Source organism: Hyla sarda, chromosome 7, assembly GCF_029499605.1.
Source record: "Hyla sarda isolate aHylSar1 chromosome 7, aHylSar1.hap1, whole genome shotgun sequence".
Classification (NCBI taxonomy): domain Eukaryota; kingdom Metazoa; phylum Chordata; class Amphibia; order Anura; family Hylidae; genus Hyla; species Hyla sarda.
The window spans coordinates 220,721,756-220,745,802 of NC_079195.1; the positions used below are offsets into that span (position 1 = coordinate 220,721,756).

Genomic DNA, 24,047 nt, shown 5'->3' on the forward strand with positions numbered 1-24,047 from the left:
TTGCAATAGACAGGTAAAGGGGTTGAATATTTTTGCAAAGCACGGCACTGTGCAGCGCCATTACACTGTATCTCTTAGGTTGCAGTAGATTGGGGGGAGGGGGGGGGGGGGTTGAATGATTTTGCAAAGCATGGTCTGCAGCACCATTACACGAAACCTCTTAGGATAACAATAGACCAGAGGGCTGAATAATTTTGCAAGGCATGATACTGTCTGCAGCACCATTAAACTGTATCCCTTAGGTTGCAGGAGACAGGGCATTGAATACTTTTGCAATGCATGATACTGTTTGCAGCACTGTTACACCATATTTCCTAGGTTGCAATAGACAGGTTAAGGGGTTGAATATTTTTGCAAAGCACGGCACTGTGCAGCACCATTACACTGTATCTCTTAGGTTGCAGTAGATTGTGTGTGTGTGTGTGGGGGGGGGGGGGGGGGTGAATGATTTTGCAAAGCATGGTACTGTCTGTAGCACCATTACACGAAATCTCTTAGGATAGCAATAGACTAGAGGGCTGAATACTTTCGCAGGGCATGATACTGTCTGCAGCACCATTAAACTGTATCTCTTAGGTTGCAAAAGACAGGGGGTTGCATACTTTTGCAATGCATGATACTGTCTGCAGCACGGTAACCCTGTATTTGTTAGTTTGTTAGTTAGTAATAGACAGGTAAAGGGATTGAAAATTTTTGCAAATCACGACACACTGTACAGCACCATTACACTGTATCACTTGGGTTGCAGTAGATTGGGGGGTTGAATGATTTTGCAAAGCATGGTGCTGTCTGTAGCACCATTACACAAAATCTCTTAGGAGAGCAATAGATTAGAGGGCTGAATACTTTTGCAAGGCATGATACTGTCTGCAGCACCATTATTCTGCATCACTTAGGTTGCAAAGCAGGGTACTGTGCATTACACACACAATTACAGCGTATCTCTTAGGTTCTAATAGACAGGGGGGGGGGGGGTTGAATAATTTTGCATTGCAGGCTATTTAATAGTAAATTGATGAAGTAGGACACAGTCTGGGAGTTGTAGTTTTGCAACAACTAGAGGTCCACAATTCGGAGACCATTGATATAGATGACAGGGGTGAAGTAAAAGTCCTCTGCTGTGACTCGTGAATCTACGACGCGCGCCGACTAACCGCGCCAGAACCGCCGTAAATGACTGCCCGCTGATTCATCCGATCCCCAATTACAGATGACAGTGGCAGCGTCTGCTCCCTGCGTGGGATTATTACAAGCTGTGTCACGCCAGAGTTTGTTCTCTTCCCCGTCCAAAAGAATTTATAGAGCCTTTTTTATATTCTTCCAAGTTTTACAACTGAAGAAAAAGGTGAATAATCCTCCTGATACAGAGTTCCAAATCCCCTGCACACTGTTCAGCGTATACGTCTACACGGTAAATTCCCCTGCCCCTCTTACTAATGGCTGCAGGAAGCTAGAATTTAATCATTTCAAACTAAACTGATACATCTCTAGCTCCTCGGGGGTGGGGCTTGACAAAGAACAATTAACAAACACCTGACAACCCCTGTGCCAAGCTCCGCCCCCCAGGTTCTGCCATAGGAATACAGGGGGGACACCTCCTGTTTATTGCAGATTTAGCGAAGTAGATGAATAGGGCCAGTATGGGCTCGGATCCCATTCTCTAGGGTCCTTATATGTAGACACTAGCACTCAGTAGTACAGTGTATTCCAACCAAGGTGCCCCCAGCTGTTGTAAAACTACAACTCTCAGCATGCCCAGACAGCATTCTGCTGTCCGGACATGCTGGCAGTTGTAGTTTTGCAACAGCTGGAGTCACACTGGTTGGGAAACGCTGTTATAAAGTTAAATGATAATGCTCTGTCACTAAGCTCCTAAGCTCCCCCTAGTGGCAGCTGCAAACAGCCAGCAAGTTATTTATGATGTCTATACAGTGGATTTGGAGCTCTGTATCAAGCAAAGGAGCAGCTTATAAAGTAGTGTTTCCCAACCAGGGTGCCTCCTGCTGTTGTAACACTACAACTCCCAGCATGCCCGGACCTAAGGCTGCCTGAGCATGCAATGAGGGGTAGATTTGCAACAGCTGGAGGCACCCTGGTTGGGAAACACTGTCATAGAGTAAAAGGATAATGCTCTGTCTTTACCAAGCCCTTTAGCTCCCTCTAGTGGAAGCTGCAGGTAGCCAGCATGTTATATATGATGTCTAAGCAGTGGAGAAGCTTATAAACTAGTGTTTTCTAACCAATGTGCTTCCAGCTGTTGCAATACTACAACTCTCAGCATGCCCGGATAGCCAACTGCTGTCCGGGCATGGTGGGAGTTGTAGTTTTGCAACAGATGGAGGCACCCCTGGTTGGGAAATACTGTTATAGTGTAAAAGGATTATGCTTTGTCTTCACCAAGCTCTCAAGCTCCACCTAGTGGCAGCTGCTGGTAGCCGGCATGTTATAAATAGATGTCTTATAGAGCAGTGTTTCCCAACCAGTGGGCCTCCAGCTATTGCAAAACCACAACTCCCAGCATGCCCGGACAGCGAAAGTTGTAGTTCTACAACAGCTGGAGGCTCGCTGGTTGGGAAACATTGCAGTGGAGGGTCTATATCCCAAAGTCATCTGTTTTCAATCATGGATGATACATTTGAGATGCGGCTCAGACCTCGCCGCCTTAATAATTAAAATCCTATTACTTTTTGGGGAGTGATTTGTGGTCACTAGAGGATTACGAGGACGTGTTCACCGCATGGAGCATTTATTACATTCATCCATTAAGTATCGTAACTGGGAGACTGATACATTGTAACAAGGAGCTGATACATTTTAACAAGAAGCTAGGAAAGTCACCTGTACAGAACCCTTCAGTTATACATATCACGTTCTATACCAGTGTTTTCCAAACAGTGTGTCTCCAGTTGTTGCGAAACTACAACTCCCAGCATGCCCAGACAGCCTTCCGCTGTCCGGGCATGCTGGGAGTTGTAGTTTCGCAACAGCTGGAGACACACCATTTGGAAAAAACACTGTTCTATACGGCCGATACATTCTGCTATTTCTGTACATTGCTATGAACCTGATTTTATCATCAGCAATAAAAGCTTCGGATGCAAATGGGAACTTGGCTCAGTGTCAAAAATAAATGGGAATACTCCGAAAATAGACCACACGCTGGTGAACGCCGCGTTCAGGGGAACATTCAGTGCCAAATAACCGGGATATTTGGGGCCTCAGAAAGCTCCAGGAATAGGGTTAGTGTGACCCCTGTAAAGGAGGGGGCTGTCACCTCCCGTGTCCGTCTTCATCCTTTATCCTTAGTATCCAAGAACCTAAGGGGGGCGCTGTCTGTGCCCACAACTACCCGCCCAGACATCTTGTTGAAAAATAAAATAAAAGTGGTAAAGCCTGAGGAACTAAGGTCTATAACAGGGAGTAACATACAGAGCACAGATACAGATATACAGGCAAATACAACGTATATATCTGCAGAATACAGACCGGGGGGGGGGGGGGGGGGGTTTGAGCTGCTACATAGACAAACAGTGCGGAGACAAAGAGGTCATATATCTATATATCACAGAGTCAGACAACCTGCAATATATGTCTCTCATATCTATTATCTATCTCATATCTATCTATCTATCTATCTCCTATCTATCTATCTCCTATCTATCTATCTATCTATCTCATATCTATCTATCTCATATCTATCTATCTATCTATCTATCTATCTATCTATCTCCTATCTATCTACAGTGGGGATCAAAAGTTTGTGCACCCCAGGTAACAATTTGTAATAATGTGCATAAAGAAGCCAAGGAAAGATGGAAAAATCTCCAAACGGCATCAAATTACAGATTAGACATTCTTATAATATGTCAACAAAAGTTACATTTTATTTCCATCATTTACACTTTCAAAATAACAGAAAACAAAAAAATGGCATCTGCAAAAGTTTGGGCACCCTGCAGAGTTAATATCTTGTACTGCCCCCTTTGGCAAGTATCACAGCTTGTAAATGCTTTTTGTAGCCAGCCAAGAGTCTTTCAATTCTTGTTTGAGGTATCTTTACCCATTCTTCCTTACAAAAGTCTTCCAGTTCTTTGAGATTTCTAGGCTGTCTGTCACGCACTGCTCTTTTAAGGTCTATCCATAGATTTTCAATTATGTTGAGGTCAGGAGATTGTAAAGGCCATGGCAAAACCTTCAGTTTACGCCTCTTGATGTAATCCCCCGTGGAGTTCGAGGTGTGTTTAGGATCATTATCCATTTGTAGAAGCCATCCTCTCTTTAACTTCAGCTTTTTCACAGATGGCATCAAGTTAGCATCCAAAATTTGCAGAAATTTTATTGAATCCATTTTTCCTTCTACTCGTGAGATGTTCCCTGTGCCACTGGCTGCAATACAACCCCAAAGCATGATTGATCCACCCCCATGCTTAACAGTTGGACAGAGGTTCTTTTCATTAAATTCTGTTCCCCTTCTTCTCCAAACGTACCTTTGCTCATTCCAGCCAAAAAGTTAAATTTTAACCTCATCGGTCCACAGAACTTGTTTCCAAAATGCATCAGGCTTGTCTACATGTTCATTTGCAAAGTTCAAACGCTGATTTTTGTGGTGAGGACGTAGAAGAGGTTTTCTTCTGATGACTCTTCCATGAAGACCATATGTGTACAAGTATCTCTTTATAGTGGAATAGAGTACCACAACTCCAGTGTCTGCCAGATCTTTCTGAAGGGATTGTGTAGTCAAACGTGGGTTTTTAATTGTTTTTCTCACAATCCTGCAAGCTGTTCTGTCTAATATTTTTCTTGGTCTTCCAGATCTTGTTTTAATCTCCACTGTTCCTGATGACTGCCATTTCTCAATTACATTCCGAACAGAGGATATTGATATCTGAAAATGTTTTGCTATCTTCTTATAGCCTTCTCCAGCTTTGTGAGCGTCAATTATTTTCAGTTTCAGATTTCTAGACAACTGCTTAGAAGAACCCATGGTGCTGATTGTTGGGGCAAGGTCAGATGAGTCTGGGCATTTAAAACCTTTGAGATTGACATCACCTGGTCTTCTCAGATGATGATTGAGAACAATCCATGACACTGGCAGGTCTCAGCCTTGCAAAGGGGCAGTGCAGGCTATAAATTCTGCAGGGTGCCCAAACTTTTGCAGACGCCATTTTTTTTCCTGTTATTTTGAAAGTGTAAATGATGGAAATAAAATGTAACTTTTGTTGACATATTATAAGAATGTCTAATCTGTAATTTGATGCCTTTTGGAGATTTTTCCATCTTTCCTTGGCTTCTTTATGCGAATTAATACACATTTTTACCTGGGGTGCCCAAACTTTTGATCCCCACTGTATCTATCTATCTATCTATCTATCTATCTCTCTATCTCATATCTATCTATCTATCTCATATCTATCTACCTTATATCTATTAATTTATCTATCTAATATCTATCTAATATCTATCTAATATCTATCTATCTAATATCTATCTATCTCATATGTATCTATCTCATATCTATCTATCTCATATCTATCTATCTCATATTTATCTATGTATCTATCTATGTATCTAATATCTATCTCATATCTATCTATCTATCTATCTGTCTATCTATCTCATATCTATCTATCTCATATTTATCTATCTATCTAATATCTATCTATGTATCTCATATCTATCTCATATCTGTCTATCTATCTCATATCTATTTATCTATCTTTCTATCTATCTCTATAGCTCATCTCTCTCGCTCTACCTCCTTATCTCATAGTAATATAAATACCATCTAAGTGCTTTGCGGAACATATTAGATGTAGGTCACATTCTTCTATTTATTAGTGATTTCCACTGAGCTGAGGCTAATGTCACCGTCTGCTTTCAGTCCAGTTAATGGAGGACAAAGATAGAGGCCAATTTATCCTAAAATGCCTGCAGAGAACCTTCCACGTGGCTGGACGCCAAAGCTCCGCATCTTTCCCCGAGTAAGAGGATTGAGCTTGGTAGGGAATTAACTTTTAATTTTCTGATCTATTTTCTGTATATGTATTGTTAGTATGCGTGCGCTTCCCTCAGGGCAATACCTCTACTCTCAATAATCTACTATCCATAGGGGCCTATACTTATATGTATATATAACTTATATGTACCATGGTTGTGTTATCCATCTGGCATTGTTACTGTGCCAGGTACAACAAGGTTCCTAAAATACTCAGAGACTTAGGTTGAAGCTACTGGGCCTCAGTGGAGCACATAGTCAGCTCCGTACATAACACACTGAACCTCATTTACTAGGGTTTTTCCGAGTAGATTTTTTAACTAACTCTCCACTTTACTCAGAACACCCTACAAATGGGTGTGGTCAGAGAAAAGGGGCGTGTCTCCAAAAATACCTACATTTTTTAAAGTAACCTACACATTTACTAATGTTTCCACATAAAATGTGGTGGATTTAAGCTCTGGAAACCCCAACAGCTCAGAGCTTGTGCAAAGAGAGCAAAATGTAGGGTTAATTGCCAAATTTAAGATACAATAGTAAAAATGTCGGAAACAAAAACCCACAAAGGAAGCTGCACTCCATTCTAAGTAAATGAGGCCTGTTGAGTACAGTTTCAACGTATTCCATTGTAACAGGGACATAGTGATTATATTATACTAAAGGAGCCTACACCTTGACCCATAGCTGCACCCTCTAATCTATTACAATAGGGCAAACAGTGCACCCATAGCAGTGCCATATAGAAACACTAAAACAGAGAAAATCGTGTGTTAAAACAAATGGAATTTAAAGGGGTACTCCAGAGGAAAAAAAATTTCAAATCAACCGGTGCCAGAAAATTGTAATTTATAAATTACTTATATTTAAAAATCTTAATCCTTCCAGTAGTTATCAGCTGCTGTATACTACAGAGGAAGTTGTGTAGTTCTTTCCAGTCTGACCACAGGGCTCTCTGCTGCCACCTCTGTCCACATCAGGAACTGTCCAGAGCCCGAGAGGTTTGCTATGGTGGTTTAATCCTGCTCTGGACAGTTCCTGACATGGACTGAGGTGGCAGCAGAGAGCACTGTGGTCAGACTGGAAAGAACTACACAACTTGCTCTGGAGCATGCAGCAGCTGATACGTTCTGGAAGGATTAAGATTTTTAAATAGAAGTCATTTTCAAATCTTTATAACTTTCTGGCACCAGTTGATTTGAAGCCATTTTTTTCTGTGGAGCACCTCTTTAGACTCCATTTGTTTTCACACACATGGCTGTTTAAAGGGGTACTCGGGTGGAAAACTTTTTTTTTTACTCAACTGGTGCCAGAAAGTTAAACAGATTTGTAAATTACTTCTATTAAAATTTCTTTATCCTTCCAGTACTTATTAGTGGCTGTATACTAAAGAGGAAATTATTTTCGGGATTTCTTTCCTGTCTGACCACAGTGTTCTCTGCTGACACCTCTTTGTCCATTTTAGGACAAGCATATGTTTGCTATGGGGATCTGCTCCTGCTCCAGACAGGTCCTGACATGGACAGAGGTGTCAGCAGAGAGCACTGTGGTCTTGACAGAAAAGTTATCCAAAAAGAAAAGAACCTCCTCTGTAGTATACGGCTGCTAATAAGTACTGGAAGGATTAAGATTTTTTTTTTTTACTAGAAGTAATTTATAAATCTGTTTAACTTTCTGGCACCAGTTGATTTAAAAAAAAAAAAAAGTTTTCCACCAGAGTACCCCTTTAAATTTATTTTTTAAATCAACTGGTGCCAGAAAGTTAGACAGATATGTAAATTACTTCTATTAAAAAATCTTCATCCTTCCAGTACTTATTAGCGGCTGTATACTACAGAGGAAATTCTTTTCTTTATGGAACACAGAGCTCTCTGCTGACACCACGAGCACAGTGCTCTCTGCTGACATCTGTGACCATTTTAGGAACTATCTAGAGCAGCATATGTTTGCTATGGGGAATTTCTCCTTCTCTGGACAGTTCTTAAACTGGACAGCAGACAGCTCTGCGCTTCAATAAGAAAATATTGTATTCTGTAGTATTCAGCAGCTAATAAGTACTAGAAGGATTAAGATTTTTTAATAGAAGTAATTTACAAATCTGTTCAACTTTCTGGCATCAGTTGATTTATAAAAAAAAAAAAAAAAAAAAGTTTTCCACGGGTGTACCCCTCTAAGTGTTTCTATATGACACTGCTATGGGTGCTCTGTATACCCTATTGCAATAAATTAGAGGGTACAGTTATGGGTCAATGTGTAGGCCCTCTCTCTCTCAATGTAATCACCATGTCCTAGTTACAATGGAATATATATATATATATATATATATATACACACACATATACATATATATATATACACACATATACATATATATATATATATATATATATATATATATAAACAAACACACATATATATACATATATACATATATATGCCCCTTTAACACACACATGATTTTGGCTTCTTTAAAATATCCCTTCACCTTAGATCAGTGTTTCCCAACTAGTGTGCCTCCAGCTGTTGCAAAACTACAACTCCCAGCATGCCCGGAACAGCCGTTGGGAAACACTGCTCTAGATAGTGTTGTGTAGCATTGTGTAGGTGGTTGCGCCCGTATACTTACGTAGTAGAGAGGTATATCTTGATAGTTAGCTGCGTGAGGCATGGTATAAGTCATGCTTTTGCCATCATGCATTGCTGGGAGGTTTCCAGTGTGCAGCATGCCAAGGCTTATGGTGTTGTGCTTATAAGCGGCATTCTGAATGGAGGAGACAATGGGGGCGACAGGGTATGAACACACATGCGGCACTTCATACTGCACAAACAGAGCTAAAAGAGTTAACAGAGGTGAAGCACATTCTGGGTTAGACATTAGCCGGGGTCATAACACACGGATACATTGAGAAGACTGATACACTTACAGAACTGACATAGAGAGATCCATTCTGCTTAACTGCCTGGAAAACCACAATGGGCGGTTTAGTGTTCACTGCGGAATATTTACACATTACTATATAGCAGTATGAGAGTCACATAAAAAAAAAAACAGATGACACCGCTATAGGGGGAGGACTATCTGAGATTCCTTATCTTCCTATCCTCGGAGCGTGTAGGAGACAGTATTATAGTAGTTATATTCTTGTATATAGGAGCAGTATTATAGTAGTTATATTCTTGTATATAGGAGCAGTATTATAGTAGTTCTATTCCTGTATATAGGAGCAGTATTATAGTAGTTATATTCTTGTATATAGGAGCAGTATTATAGTAGTTATATTCTTGTATATAGGGGGCAGTATTATAGTAGTTATATTCTTGTATATAGGAGCAGTATTATAGTAGTTATATTCTTGTATATAGGAGCAGTATTATAGTAGTTATATTCTTGTATATAGGAGGCAGTATTATAGTAGTTATATTCTTGTATATAGGAGCAGTATTATAGTAGTTATATTCTTGTATATAGGAGCAGTATTATAGTAGTTCTATTCCTGTATATAGGAGCAGTATTATAGTAGTTATATTCTTGTATATAGGAGGAGTATTATAGTAGTTATATTCTTGTATATAGGAGCAGTATTATAGTAGTTATATTCTTGTATATAGGAGCAGTATTATAGTAGTTATATTCTTGTACATAGGAGCAGTATTATAGTAGTTATATTCTTGTATATAGGAGCAATATTATAGTAATTATATTCTTGTATATAGAGGGCAGTATTATAGTAGTTATATTCTTGTATATAGGAGGCAGTATTATAGTAGTTATATTCTTGTATATAGAGGGCAGTATTATAGTAGTTATATTCTTGTATATAGGAGCAATATTATAGTAGTTATATTCTTGTATATAGAGGGCAGTATTATAGTAGTTATATTCTTGTATATAGGAGGCAGTATTATAGTAGTTATAGTCTTGTATATAGGAGCAGTATTATAGTAGTTATATTCTTGTATATAGGAGCTGTATTATAGTAGTTATATTCTTGTATATAGAAGCAGTATTATAGTAGTTATATTCTTGTATATAGGAGCAGTATTATAGTAGTTATATTCTTGTATATAGGAGCAGTATTATAGTAGTTATATTCTTGTATAAAGGAGCAGTATTATAGTAGTTATATTCTTGTATAAAGGAAGCAGTATTATAGTAGTTATATTCTTGTATATAGGAGCAGTATTATAGTAGTTATATTCTTGTACATAGGAGCAGTATTATAGTAGTTATATTCTTGTATATAGGAGCAGTATTATAGTAGTTATATTCTTGTATAAAGGAAGCAGTATTATAGTAGTTATATTCTTGTATATAGGAGCAGTATTATAGTAGTTATATTCTTGTATATAGGAGCAGTATTATAGTAGATATATTCTTGTATATAGGAGCAGTATTATAGTAGTTATATTTTTGTATATAGGAGCAGTATTATAGTAATTATATTCTTGTATATAGGAGCAGTATTATAGTAGTTATACTCTTGTATAAAGGGAGCAGGATTATAGTAGTTATATTCTTGTATATAGGAGCAGTATTATAGTAGTTATATTCTTGTACATAGGAGGCAGTATTATAGTAGTTATATTCTTGTATATAGGAGCAGTATTATAGTAGTTATATTCTTGTATATAGGAGCAGTATTATAGTAGTTATATTCTTGTATATAGGAGCAGTATTATGGTAGTTATATTCTTGTATATAGGAGCAGTATTGTAGTAGTTATATTCTTGTATATAGGAGCAGTATTATAGTAGTTATATTCTTGTATATAGGAGCAGTATTATAGTAGTTATATTCTTGTACATAGGAGGCAGTATTATAGTAGTTATATTCTTGTATATAGGAGCAGTATTATAGTAGTTATATTCTTGTATATAGGAGCAGTATTATAGTAGTTATATTCTTGTATATAGGATCAGTATTATAGTAGTTATATTCTTGTATATAGGAGCAGTATTATAGTAGTTATATTCTTGTCTATAGGGGCAGTATTACAGTAGTTATATTCTTGTATATAGGAGGCAGTATTATAGTAGTTATATTCTTGTATATAGGAGGCAGTATTATAGTAGTTATATTCTTGTATATAGGAGACAGTATTATAGTAGTTATATTCTTGTACATAGGAGCAGTATTATAGTAGTTATATTCTTGTATATAGGAGCAGTATTATAGTAGTTATATTCTTGTATATAGGAGCAGTATTATAGTAGTTATATTCTTGTATATAGGAGCAGTATTATAGTAGTTATATTCTTGTATATAGGAGCAGTATTATAGTAGTTATATTCTTGTATATAGGAGCAGTATTATAGTAGTTATATTCTTGTATATAGGAGCAGTATTATAGTAATTATATTCTTGTATATAGGAGCAGTATTATAGTAGTTATATTCTTGTATATAGGAGCAGTATTATAGTAGTTATATTCTTGTATATAGGAGCAGTATTATAGTAATTATATTCTTGTATATAGGAGCAGTATTATAGTTGTTATATTCTTGTATATAGGGGCAGTATTATAGTAGTTATATTCTTTTATATAGGAGCAGTATTATAGTAGTTATATTCTTGTATATAGGAGCAGTATTATAGTAGATATATTTTTGTATATAGGAGCAGTATTATAGTAGTTATATTCTTGTATATAGGAGCAGTGTTATAGTAGTTATATTCTTGTATATAGGAGCAGTATTATAGTAGTTATATTCTTGTATATAGGGGCAGTATTATAGTCGTTATATTCTTGTATATAGGAGCAGTATTATAGTAGTTATATTCTTGTATATAGGAGCAGTATTATAGTAGTTATATTCTTGTATATAGGAGCAGTATTATAGTAGATATATTTTTGTACAGTGTTTAAACATTTGTCACTTCTATGTCTCATCGATGTAGTGTAGGTTTAAACATAAAATTTATGAACTCATACTTCTTGAAGGGCCATAAGTTATCGTTTTATCGTCTCTTTTGAACAATATCCTGTATTCTGCAGGGGTCGGTGCTTCCTTCCAGTTACCATTATGGTCGCCTACGTTTTATGTTTAGTATAAAAGTATGATATTAGTCACTACACGAGTGGGATTGTGAAATAGCACAGCGCCCGTTTTGCGGTGAGTCTATTTACCATATGCAGGTGCTTAAAAGATTTTGTTACTTCGACTGTATCTATGAAAGAGTGACTTCAAAGGCACAGCCACCTCTCTATAAAACATGGACCAGTCTTAGGCTGCATTCACACCACGTTTTATCAATACCGTTCCCATTTACGTTTTCAATGGGAAAACCGTACGGAACCGCATTAAAAACCGTATGCATTGACTCTCCATTGAAAACCGTATACCAAATGATGCATCAGGTTGCATCCGTTTTGCTTCTTGTACCGTTTTGTCAGTATTTTTCCTGTACTCAAAACCGTAGCCTACCATGGTTTTTGGTTCGGGTGAAAAACTGTATTAAACTGTATATGTTTTTTTTTTTTTTTTAAAACATGGGAGTCAATGGGAACCATACAGAACCGTATGTGCGTACGGTTCCATCCAGTTTGCACCAAACGGTTTTTGACTTTGCACAGTTTTTTGTCTTTGAATTTCAATCAAACAAGTGAAACTTTATTCATACTGGAGTGAAAAGTTAAAAACGTATACACTTTTTTTTAAAAAACGGATGCAACAGGACATCATTTTTCAAACCGCATTGTACATTTTGATACAGTTTAGGCTGCATGCAAATCTCGTTTTTGCAATACGGTTGGAACCGTATTGCAAACCGTATGTACAGACATTTCATAGAAAACCGTATGCCAACCGTAGCATCCGGTTGTGTACGTTTTGCATCATTTACGGTTTTATCCGGTTTCTTCCTGTACACAAAACCGTAGTCTACTACGGTGTTATGTCCGGGTGAAAAACCGGGTACAACCCGTATACGTTTTTTTTAAAATGGTGGTCTATGGGACCGTACTTAACTGTATGTGCGTACGGTTCCATCTGGTTTGCACAATACGGTTTTGCAGTTTGCACATGCACAATGCACGCAGAAAGTTCTTCTCACAAATAGAACAAGAAGAACTTTATTTAATTAAGGACAAACAAAACTCTATCGTTTTTTTTTTCTTCAAAAAACGTATTAAACCGTATGCAGCTGGACATCTGTTTTCAAACTGTTTATGGTTTAAAACAGTACAGAGGTATATACGGTTGTACACGGTTCGGTCCGGCTTTGAGACATACGTTTTTTTACAAAAACAAAAACTGATACGGGAACTGTATTGCAAAAACAAGATGTGAATGCAGCCTTAGTCAGGTTTTGAGGAATCCGTTTTTCATCAAAAACCTTATAAGGGAACTGTATTGCAAAAACGTGGTGTGAATGAACCCTTAAAGGGGTAGTCCAGTGGTGAAAAACGTATCCCCTATCCTAAGGATAGGGGATAAGTTTGAGATCGCGGGGGGTCCGACCGCTGGGGCCCCCTGCGATCTCTCTGTACGGGGCCCCGGCTCTCCGCCGAGATAGCGGGTGTCAACCCCCGCACGAGGCGGCGGCCGACACGCCCCCTCAATTTATCTCAATGGCAGAGCCGGAGATTGCCGAAGGCAGCGCTTCGGCTCTGCCATAGAGTTGTATTGAGGGGGCGTGTCGGCCGCCGCCTCGTGCGGAGGTCGACACGCCCCCTTCCCGCGGGCTGTCGAGGCTCCGTACAGGAGATCGCAGGGGGCCCCAGCGGTCGGACCCCCCGCGATCTGCAACTTATTCCCTATCCTTAGGATAGGGGATAAGTTGCTCACCACTGAATCACCACTGGACTACTCCTTTAAGATTAGTGAAGATGCCAGCTGGTGCACTACCTATCACGTGTCTCTCCAATGTGTTAAAGGGGTATTCCAGGAAAATACTTTTTTTTTTTATATATCAACTGGCTCCAGAAAGTTAAACAGATTTGTAAATTACTTCTATTAAAAAATCTTAATCCTTTCAGTACTTATGAGCTGCTGAAGTTGAGTTGTTCTTTTCTGTCTGATGACACCTGTCTCAGGAACTGTCCAGAGTAGAAGCAAATCCCCATAGCAAACCTCTTCTACTCTGTGCAGTTCCCGAGACAAGCAGAGATGTCAGCAGAGAGCACTGTTGCCAGACAGAAAAGAACAACTCAACTTCAGCAGCTTATAATTATTGGAAGGATTAAGATTTTTTTTAATAGAAGTAATTTACTAATCTGTTTAACTTTCTGGAGCCAGTTGATATATTAAAAAAAGTTTTTTTCCTGGAATACCCCTTTAACGATGTGACGGCTAAGAGAGCCCACGTGTAGGGCCCACAAGTGGAGCAGCATCACCTAGAACTAAGACCTAAGAAAGAGGCGTTAGTTATTTGATCGTTTCATCAGGCGCATTTATCTCTCCAAACTTGGTTCAACAACTTGGTGGACTCTCTTTATGGGCATATTAATACTCAAATTCCTTCAACCACATATGCTAGTCTTAATACCGTATTTAGAAAAGAATCATTGAGGGGGCATTGCTGGGAGTTGTAGTTCGGCAAGACAGTTTGGATGGAAAGGCCTCTCAATAATTGGTTGACACGGCAGTCTTGCAGCACTGGAACCACTGTAGTCAAGACCCACCAAGGTTACATTTCCTTAGTTTCTGTATGTTCTACCAATAGTCTCCTTCATATTTTGGTAGTTTTTGCTGCCATTTAAATGGGTATTCCAGGAAAAAACATTTTTTTTTTTTTTTTTTATATCATCTGGCTCCAGAAAGTTAAACAGATTTTTAAATTACTTCTATTAAAAAATCTTAATCCTTTCAGTACTTATGAGCTGCTGAAGTTGAGTTGTTCTTTTCTGTCTGATGACACCTGTCTCAGGAACTGTCCAGAGTAGAAGCAAATCCCCATAGCAAACCTCTTCTACTCTGTGCAGTTCCCGAGACAAGCAGAGATGTCAGCAGAGAGCACTGTTGCCAGACAGAAAAGAACAACTCAACTTCAGCAGCTTATAATTATTGGAAGGATTAAGATTTTTTTTAATAGAAGTAATTTACTAATCTGTTTAACTTTCTGGAGCCAGTTGATATATTAAAAAAAGTTTTTTTCCTGGAATACCCCTTTAACGATGTGACGGCTAAGAGAGCCCACGTGTAGGGCCCACAAGTGGAGCAGCATCACCTAGAACTAAGACCTAAGAAAGAGGCGTTAGTTATTTGATCGTTTCATCAGGCGCATTTATCTCTCCAAACTTGGTTCAACAACTTGGTGGACTCTCTTTATGGGCATATTAATACTCAAATTCCTTCAACCACATATGCTAGTCTTAATACCGTATTTAGAAAAGAATCATTGAGGGGGCATTGCTGGGAGTTGTAGTTCGGCAAGACAGTTTGGATGGAAAGGCCTCTCAATAATTGGTTGACACGGCAGTCTTGCAGCACTGGAACCACTGTAGTCAAGACCCACCAAGGTTACATTTCCTTAGTTTCTGTATGTTCTACCAATAGTCTCCTTCATATTTTGGTAGTTTTTGCTGCCATTTAAATGGGTATTCCAGGAAAAAACATTTTTTTTTTTTTTTTTTATATCATCTGGCTCCAGAAAGTTAAACAGATTTTTAAATTACTTCTATTAAAAAATCTTAATCCTTCCAATAATTGTCAGCTGCTGAAGTTGAGTTGTTCTTTTCTGTGCTCTCTGCTGACATCTCTGCTCATCTCGGGAACTGCACAGAGTAGAAGAGGTTTGCTATGGGGATTTGCTTGTAATCTGGACAGTTCCCGAGACACTTGTCATCAGAGAGCACTTAGGCAGAAAAGAACAACTCAACTTCAGCAGCTCATAAGTACTGAAAGGATTAAGATTTTTTTTATAGAAGTAATTTACAAATCTGTTCAATTTTTTGATCAAGTAGATATATATATATATATATATATATATATATATATATATATATATATAAAATGAAAGTTTATTTTCCTGGATAACCCCTTTGCATTGAGATATTACCAATGTTGTGATACTTCTAGAGCAGAGTTTCTCAACCAGTGTGTCTCCAGCTGTTGCAAAACTACGAATCCCAGCATGCCCGGACAGCCTTTGGCTGTCCGGGCATGCTGGGAGTCATAGTTTTGCAACAGCTGGAGGCACACTGGTTAGGAAAAACTGACCTAGAGTATGACCACTATGACTTGGCCCGCCAAAAGGGGCAAAAATTCTGTAATCGTGAACAATTATCATTTCAATGGCGTTGGAGACGCTAATCTTAAGCAGAACGGTCTGATCTCCTAACATAGGTACCGATACCATCTTCGGTCTAGTAAAAAGTTCTGTCATCCGGATTATGATCACCAGTAAGAACTGTCAAAATGGTCCCCAACCTAGAGCAAAAAGATAGCAAGACTGAAGCTGGCCATACCCATAAGAGAAAAGAAGGCAAAACCTGCAAATTTTGGCAAGATTAGCCAATCTTATGTGTATGAGGGCTTCCTGGCTCTGCAGGTGGGATTGGGCATATTGGATTTCAAAATGCCTGATCCTTGATTCAAGCAGAAAATAAGTAGATGCCGGAGAGTTTTTCTAAAAAGGACATCATATTTTTCCTTTTTACGAGTTAATAAATAATCTTGACTACTTGCATGCAAAAATCGGAACATTTTGTATTGAGAAGACATACCCGGTCTAGCCTTCTAGCTTCTATGTGTCTAAGCAGTTGCTGTCTCCAGTCTGGTGGCATTTTATTGCAGCTATCGTCTACTTTTCCCTGATTCTGTCGCACCTTCATGTCACTGTCGGAGGGCTTCTCGCCATAGTTGAGTAAGTTGTAATCGGACGGTATCTTCTCGAGCAGCGCTGCCATGGTTGGCCTTGCAGAAACAGGACGGGTTTGAGCGGTCCCGTAGGTCTCAGTGCTGTAACTTCTTGCGGACAATGGCCGCCTCTGCGTCAGAGTCTTGACTTGATAACTGCTTCCTTGAGACTTTATGTCCGCGTAGGGGCTGTGATCATCGTCATAGCGGCCGTTTCTCTTGAGAAACTGAGATTCAGCCACCGACATGCTGCTTTGGCGCTCTATGGCCCCGAGCATCGTAGGCCTACCGTACCGGTCAGTCTGTGGAAGTTCATGTGGCTCACTCACCCTTCTGTACATCGACATCTCGGTGGCGCTTGCCAAAGAGTCTGCCCTTTTCAAAAATCCTGCTCTTGATCCTTGACTTGTAAACTGAGGAGGAATGGAATCTTCATTGACAGAAGGTTGAGAAAAGGAGAACATCTGCTCCATGGGTGGGTATCCTCTGTAGGCTCTCGGACTGATCAAATCTTTTACCATTGTCTTTGTTTGTTGAGAGGCGTAGTCGGGGGTGTACGAAAATGGAAGAGGTACTCTCTTCTCTGGCTTTACTTCTACTGCACCTGTTGGGTTGAAACTTTGGTCAAACTGGTAGACTTTCTTTGTGGTGGGCTTTTGCTGTTGACCTCTGCTGGTTCCATAGACCAGCATCTCATCGTCAAGCATTGGCACCGACTGACTCCGAGACATGCTGTGCTCCTGTAACATACCCATATCGGGTCTGTCATGGCTTCCGTGCATGATGTTTCTCGGATCGTAGTTTTGTAAGGGTATGTTGTACACTTTGAATGCCCCAATATCTATTTCATCTATACTCTGAGACTTTTTAAACCTGCCCGTCTTTATGTCCTTCATTAATGGTGAGAGTCTTTCGGTACTTTTGCTCACCGATATGGTATTTTTGGCAGACTCTGGACGGCAATGGCTATGTGGAAATACATTTCCCATGCTTCGGTTAGAGCTGGTGTCATGAAACTCCCATGATGGACCTGAAGAGAATGTGCTTGGGTTTTCTAATGACTGTGGCTTATGTTCTTTCCGTTCCGGCAATGGACTATTGACGGGGGTGGTTTCAAGTTTAGAAGGAAATGCTGTCCTGTCTTCAAACGGACTGGGAGTCCGAGTCCAGTTTTGCCAAGGATTGCTGGGTGAAACATCTGTTTCTTGAGAGTTCCTCTGCGATGGCTGCTCCAACTCCAAAGGTATTCCAATGATTCGGTCTTGCCTGATTAATGGCCGCCGTCCATGAGAGGATGTGCTTCTTGATTTCGAAGACAGCATCGGGTTACCTCCTGAACTGTCTACTGTATTTTCTTCAGCCACAAATCCGGTGTTGTCATAGTGCGAGCTGTTGTTCCAGTTTTCGGTGAATGAGTCATTGAGGTTCTGGCGGTCATTGCGCTGCTGCAGATTTCCTATAGGTGCCGATTCCCGCTGGCTCAATAATGGCTTTGTTTCAAGGGGTTGTGGGAAGGACTGAGTCAGTCTACAAAAACAAAGAACAAAAACGTATATTAATTTCCATTACAATGTATCTCCAGTAACCAGACAGTGTTGAATTCTGGTCCCTTGTCTATTAGGGTGAATATTACGGAACAGTAGATAAGGATTTTACAGACCTGTTACCCCACAATGAGCTATTTACAGCCTCCTTAGCGCTAATCTGCACTTTCACACGCGCATTAGATGAACCGGAAGAAGCTTGGGAAGGTGAGTAGTCGGAATAGGTCCCTGATGACACGCTGTTATGATGGTGCTTATCCATCTCCGACTCATCTGTGGACTCTGTAGATACAAAAATGTGGCATAATAAGGCTCCATGAACCAATATTACAACTTGGTATTGTGAAATGCACTGCCTAGATATTATAGGTCTACAAAGAGGAGAGAAATAGCCAGACCAAAGCTATACATTGGGCCCCTACCAGTGCTGGTTTTACACCTTCTGGTTATCATATGTTGTTTATGAATGACAGGTGGTGTCATTTTTGGGACAGTTTTCCCTAAAGGCACCATTATGATCTACTCTAGGGGAAAAATATTTAAGGAGTTGTACAGGGTTAGAAAATGGGCAGAATTAGTTAATTGACAAGAAAAGGGGGTTAAGTGCAGCTCACAATTAATTACTGTCTGAGGAAAACTGGGCAATCACCTACCGTATTTTTCGCCGTATAAGACGCACTTTTTCTTCCCCAAAACAGTTGGTGCGTCTTATAAGCTTAATATACACACCTATCGCGGTGGTCCCTGCGGCCATCAACGGCCAGGACCCGCGGCTAATACAGGGCATCACCGATCGCGGTGATGCCCTGTATTAACCGCGGCGTCCCGAACAGCTTACAGGACACCGGGAGGGACCTTACCTGCCTCCTCGGTGTCTGCTCTGTGCCGGGATCCCCTGCATGGCCGGCGCTCTCCTTCGACGTCATCACGTCGTCGCACACGCCGTTCCGTCATCCAATAGGAGCGGTGTGCGTAGCGACGTGATGACGGCGACGGAGAGCATGGATCCCGGGGGAGAAGACGTCCGGAGCGTCGGGGACACCCCGGAGATGCGGCGACAGCGATGGAGCGACATTCAGGGCAGCGGTGACGGTTCCCGGAGCGACGGGGACACGTGAGTACTATCTCCTATACCAGTGGTCTTCAACCTGTGGACCTCCAGATGTTGCAAAACTACAACTCCCAACGGCTGTCCGGGCATGCTGGGGGTTGTAGTTTTGCAACATCTGGAGGTCTGCAGGTTGAAGATCACTGTTGGGTTTAGAATCTTTTTTTTCTAGATTTTGAACCTTTAAAATTGGGTGCGTCTTATATGCCGGTGCGTCCTATTGGGTGAAAAATACGGTATACCCAAGGTGAAAAATGATTCAAAAATTGTGTACAAAAAAAAATAGTCCAAACCTCAAGGAAAGCAGAATATTTTTGAAATCATATAATTCCAAGACCGTGCTTCAAATAAACATATTTTTTTTATTTTAATAATATATAATTTAAATTGCACAAATTCCCCACACAGGGCCCTTGCGGGAGGAATCAATTCACTGGCATATATAACATAGAATGTAATAAAATCTATAGATGTATAAAATATCAGCCATAAAAACATGGAATGTGTTACTTATTTAGCCTCTGGACGTCCGGATAATAAACAGTCTATGAATAAAAATGATATAATATAAATTAAATGTCCATATGAGTTATTGCAATAGTGTTTGGATACATTGTTACTCGTTCCTGGTGCCAACTCCTGCGCTGTAATGTTAGTATCCGTACGGAGCTCCCGCTGTTCAGTAAGCGCTGGCAGCGGCTGGACCGGACTGCGCTGACCCGGTGTATGCCGCACAGTAGCGGATCCTCATGGTGGCGGCGTCTGACGTCAGCCAGGGAAAGGTAACAGCAGTAGATGGATCGCAGGAGTGATGAGAGCAACAAAAAAATCTGAACAGCACGGTAAGTGAATCTCACGGCAAGTGGATCTGTAGGCAGGTGGATCTCAGGTACGGTAGGTGGATGGATGAATGAATTGGAATATACAAATTCTGGGCTCACAGTGGCTGGCACACCACGATGGCTTACAGTATATTCTTAATGGTAACAGGCTAAACGCGTTTCAGGGTTCTCAGGGTAAATAACTCACGACCCCTTCTTCAGTAGCTGTGAAGATCCACTTGCCGTGAGATTCACTTACCGTGAGATCCACTTACCGTGAAATTCACTTACCGTGAGATTCACTTACCGTGAGATTCACTTACCATGAGATTCACTTACCGTGAGATTCACTTACCGTGAGATTCACTTACCGTGAGATTCACTTACCGTGAAATTCACTTACCGTGAGATTCACTTACCGTGAGATTCACTTACCGTGAGATTCACTTACCATGAGATCCACTTACCGTGAGATTCACTTACCGTGAGATTCACTTACCGTGCTATTCTGATTTTTTTTTGCTATCACCACTCCTGCGATCCATCTACTGCTGTTACCTTTCCCTGGCTGACGTCAGACGCCGCCACCACGAGGATCCGCTACTGTGCGGCATACACCGGGTCAGCGCAGTCCGGTCCAGCAGCTGCAAGCGCTGACTGAACAGCGGGAGCTCCGTACGGATACTAACATTACAGCGCAGGAGTTGGCACCAGGAACGGGTGACAATGTATCCAAACACTATTGCAATAACTCATATGGACATTAAATTAATATTATATCATTTTTATTCATAGACTGTTTATTATACGGTCGTCCAGAGGCTAAATAAGTAACACATTCCATGTTTTTATGGCTGATATTTTATATCTATTGATTTTATTACATTGTATGTTATATATGCCAGTGAATTGATTCCTCCCGCAAGGGCCCTGTGTGGGGAATTTGTGCTATTTAAATTATATTTTATTAAAATAAAAAATATGTTTATTTGAAACACGGTCTTGGAATTATATGATTTCAAAAAAATTCTGCTTTCCTTGAGGTTTGGGCAATTTTTTTGTACGGAATTAGTTAATTGTTTTTTATTTTATTTTGTATATACAGTATATACTCGAGTATAAGCCGAGTTTTTCAGCACAATTTTTCGTGCTGAAAACACCCCCCTCGGCTTATACTCGAGTGAACTCTCCACCCGCAGTGGTCTTCAACCTGCGGACCTCCAGAGGTTTCAAAACTACAACTCCCAGCAAGCCCGGGCAGCCATCGACTGTCCGGGCTTGCTGGGAGTTGTAGTTTTGAAACCTCCGGAGGTCCGCAGGTTGAAGACCACTGCGGCCTTCGACATCATCCAGCCCCCTCTCACCCCCCTTTAGTTCTATACAGTACTCACCTCCGCTCGGCGCTGGTCCGGTGCTGCAGGACTGTCCGGAGAGGAGGTGGTCCGGTGGGATAGTGGTTCCGGGCTGCTATCTTCACCGGGGAGGCCTCTTCTAAGCGCTTCGGGCCCGGCCCCAGAATAGTCACGTTGCCTTGACAACGACGCAGAGGTACGTTCATTGCCAACGTACTTCTGCGTCATTGTCAAGGCAACGCCTCTATTCCGGGCCGGAAGCGCGGAGAAGAGGCGCCCCCGGTGAAGATGGCCGCCCGGAACCACTATCCCACTGGACCACCTCCTCTCCGGACAGCCCTGCAGCACCGAACCAGCGCCGAGCGGAGGTGAGTACTGTACAGAACTAAAGGGGGGTGAGAGGGGGCTGGATGATGTTGAAGGCCGCAGTGGTCTTCAACCTGCGGACCTCCGGAGGTTTCAAAACTACAACTCCCAGCAAGCCCGGACAGCCGATGGCTGCCAGGGCTTGCTGGGAGTTGTAGTTTTGAAACCTCTGGAGGTCCGCAGGTTGAAGACCACTGAGGGCGGATGATGAGAAGAGGATGATGAAGGGGGGTGTGGGATGATGACAAGAGGATGATGAAGGGGGGGTGTGGGATGATGAAGGGGGGTGGGGATGATGACAAGGGGATGATGAAGGGGGGTGTGTGGGATGATTACAAGGGGATGATGAAGGGGGGTGGGGATGATGACAAGGGGATGATGAAGGGGGGATGTGTGGGATGATTACAAGGGGATGATGACAGGTGATGATGATGAGGGTCTGGATGATGACAGGCGGTGATGATGATGAGGATGTTAATGACGGGTCTGAATGATGACAGGGGGGGATGATGTATTTCCCACCCTAGGCTTATACTCGAGTCAATAACTTTTCCTGGGATTTTGGGTTGAAATTAGGGGTCTTGGCTTATACTCGGATCGGCTTATACTCGAGTATATACGGTAAACATTGAAAGTTTCGGCAAATAAGAACCATTTGGCCCATCTAGTCTGCCCAATGTTCTGAATACTATGAATAGTCCCTGGCCCTATCTTATATAAAGGATATCCTTATGCTTATCTCTATCTTATATAAAGGATAGCTTTCTACCTATCTCTATCTTATATGAAGGATAGCCTTTTGTCTATCACTATTTTATATAAAGGATAGCCTTATACCTATCCCTATCTTATATGAAGGATAGCCTTATACCTATCTCTATCTTATATAAAGGATAGCCTTATACCTATACCTATCTTATATGAAGGATAGCCTTATACCTAACACTATCTTATATAAAGGATAGCCTTATACCTATCCCTATCATATATGAAGGATAGCCTTATGCTTATCCCATGCATGCTTAAACTCCTTCACTGTATTTGCAGCGACCACTTCTGCAGGAAAGCTATTCCATGCATCCACTACTCTCTCAGTAAAGAAATACTTCCTCATATTACTTTTAAATCTTTGCTCCTCTAGTTTAAAACTATTTCCTCTTGTGGTAGTTTTTCTTCTTTTAAATATTTTCTCCTCCTTTACTGTATTGATTCCCTTTATGTATTTAAAAGTTTCTATCATATCCCCTCTGATCTAATATCTAATGAATATCAATTTAACTCTCCTTAGTATCTACCAGATGATTTGCACAGGATATGCTAGAAATGTCTGATAGATGGAGGTCCCACCTCCCCAAAATGGGGACCCTGGAGGCACACTGGTTGGGAAATACTGCTCCAGACCAATATAGTTTGAGCTCTGGAATGAGCTTGAGAACGATTCTGGGCAAAATACTGGTTGACTCCATTGTGTACGTCATCAATGTACCCTTCAATATGTTACATAAAGTCGTATAAATAAATATACCTTTCTTATCTTTTCCCAGTAGCACCAGTTTTGGTGGATAAAGCGGGGTCTCGATCAATGATGGACGCAGTTCAGCTATACGCATTTCAGGGCGATGTCCAAAGGGCTCCTAAAGGAACAAATATCATTAAAATGGATCAGAAAGAGCTCCTCGAATGGAAAAGGAAATTTGAGCTCCACTCTAAAGTAAGGAGGGGGAGAAGTTTTGAAGGAAAATACTAAATTTAACATCTATGCCCAGAGAAATTCTGGGTGGAGAGTCCGTCTACTGCGGGTACCACTGAAATCCATCAGCACTAGGACCAGACGGAGCTGAGCCATCACCATTAATGGCATTGCAGTCCACACAGAATTTTGCCCAAAGAATGAACAGAATACTGTGAAAATTCTGCACTGTGAAAGGGTCAATGGAAAGTCCATACAAACCAATGTTATCTTCATTCAGGAAGAATTTCCGAGCGGGATTTCGGAGCTCGATAAATCTGTAGTGTGAACGAGCTCTAAAGATTCAAGTCTCATAATTCATTTGCTCATCGTTA

At 40.7% G+C, this 24,047-nt stretch overlaps 1 protein-coding gene and 1 long non-coding RNA gene across 9 annotated transcripts in view; one reads left to right on the top strand and one right to left on the bottom strand.

The window, feature by feature from the left end:
- Nucleotides 1–24,047, bottom strand: part of LRRC7 (leucine rich repeat containing 7) — a 262,845-nt gene that overhangs the window by 51,636 nt on the left and 187,162 nt on the right. For 5 of the 7 annotated variants that reach the window (XM_056532752.1, XM_056532753.1, XM_056532756.1 and 2 more), the window contains 4 exons: nucleotides 23,509–23,617; nucleotides 18,453–18,618; nucleotides 16,660–18,319; nucleotides 8,619–8,753 (listed from right to left, as the gene is read on the bottom strand). In XM_056532752.1, the coding sequence (XP_056388727.1) occupies nucleotides 8,619–8,753; nucleotides 16,660–18,319; nucleotides 18,453–18,618; nucleotides 23,509–23,617 (2,070 nt within the window). The remainder of the gene's footprint in view (nucleotides 1–8,618; nucleotides 8,754–16,659; nucleotides 18,320–18,452; nucleotides 18,619–23,508; nucleotides 23,618–24,047) is intronic. The other 2 variants (XM_056532755.1, XM_056532754.1) reach the window with 1 other exon arrangement.
- On the top strand, nucleotides 934–24,043 carry LOC130283363 (uncharacterized). Of its 2 annotated transcripts, none has more exons than XR_008846671.1 (3): nucleotides 934–1,345; nucleotides 5,882–5,999; nucleotides 23,528–24,043. It is a non-coding gene; the product is annotated as an uncharacterized LOC130283363 (long non-coding RNA). The 2 variants fall into 2 exon arrangements; XR_008846672.1 differs by having other exon boundaries at nucleotides 5,882–5,981.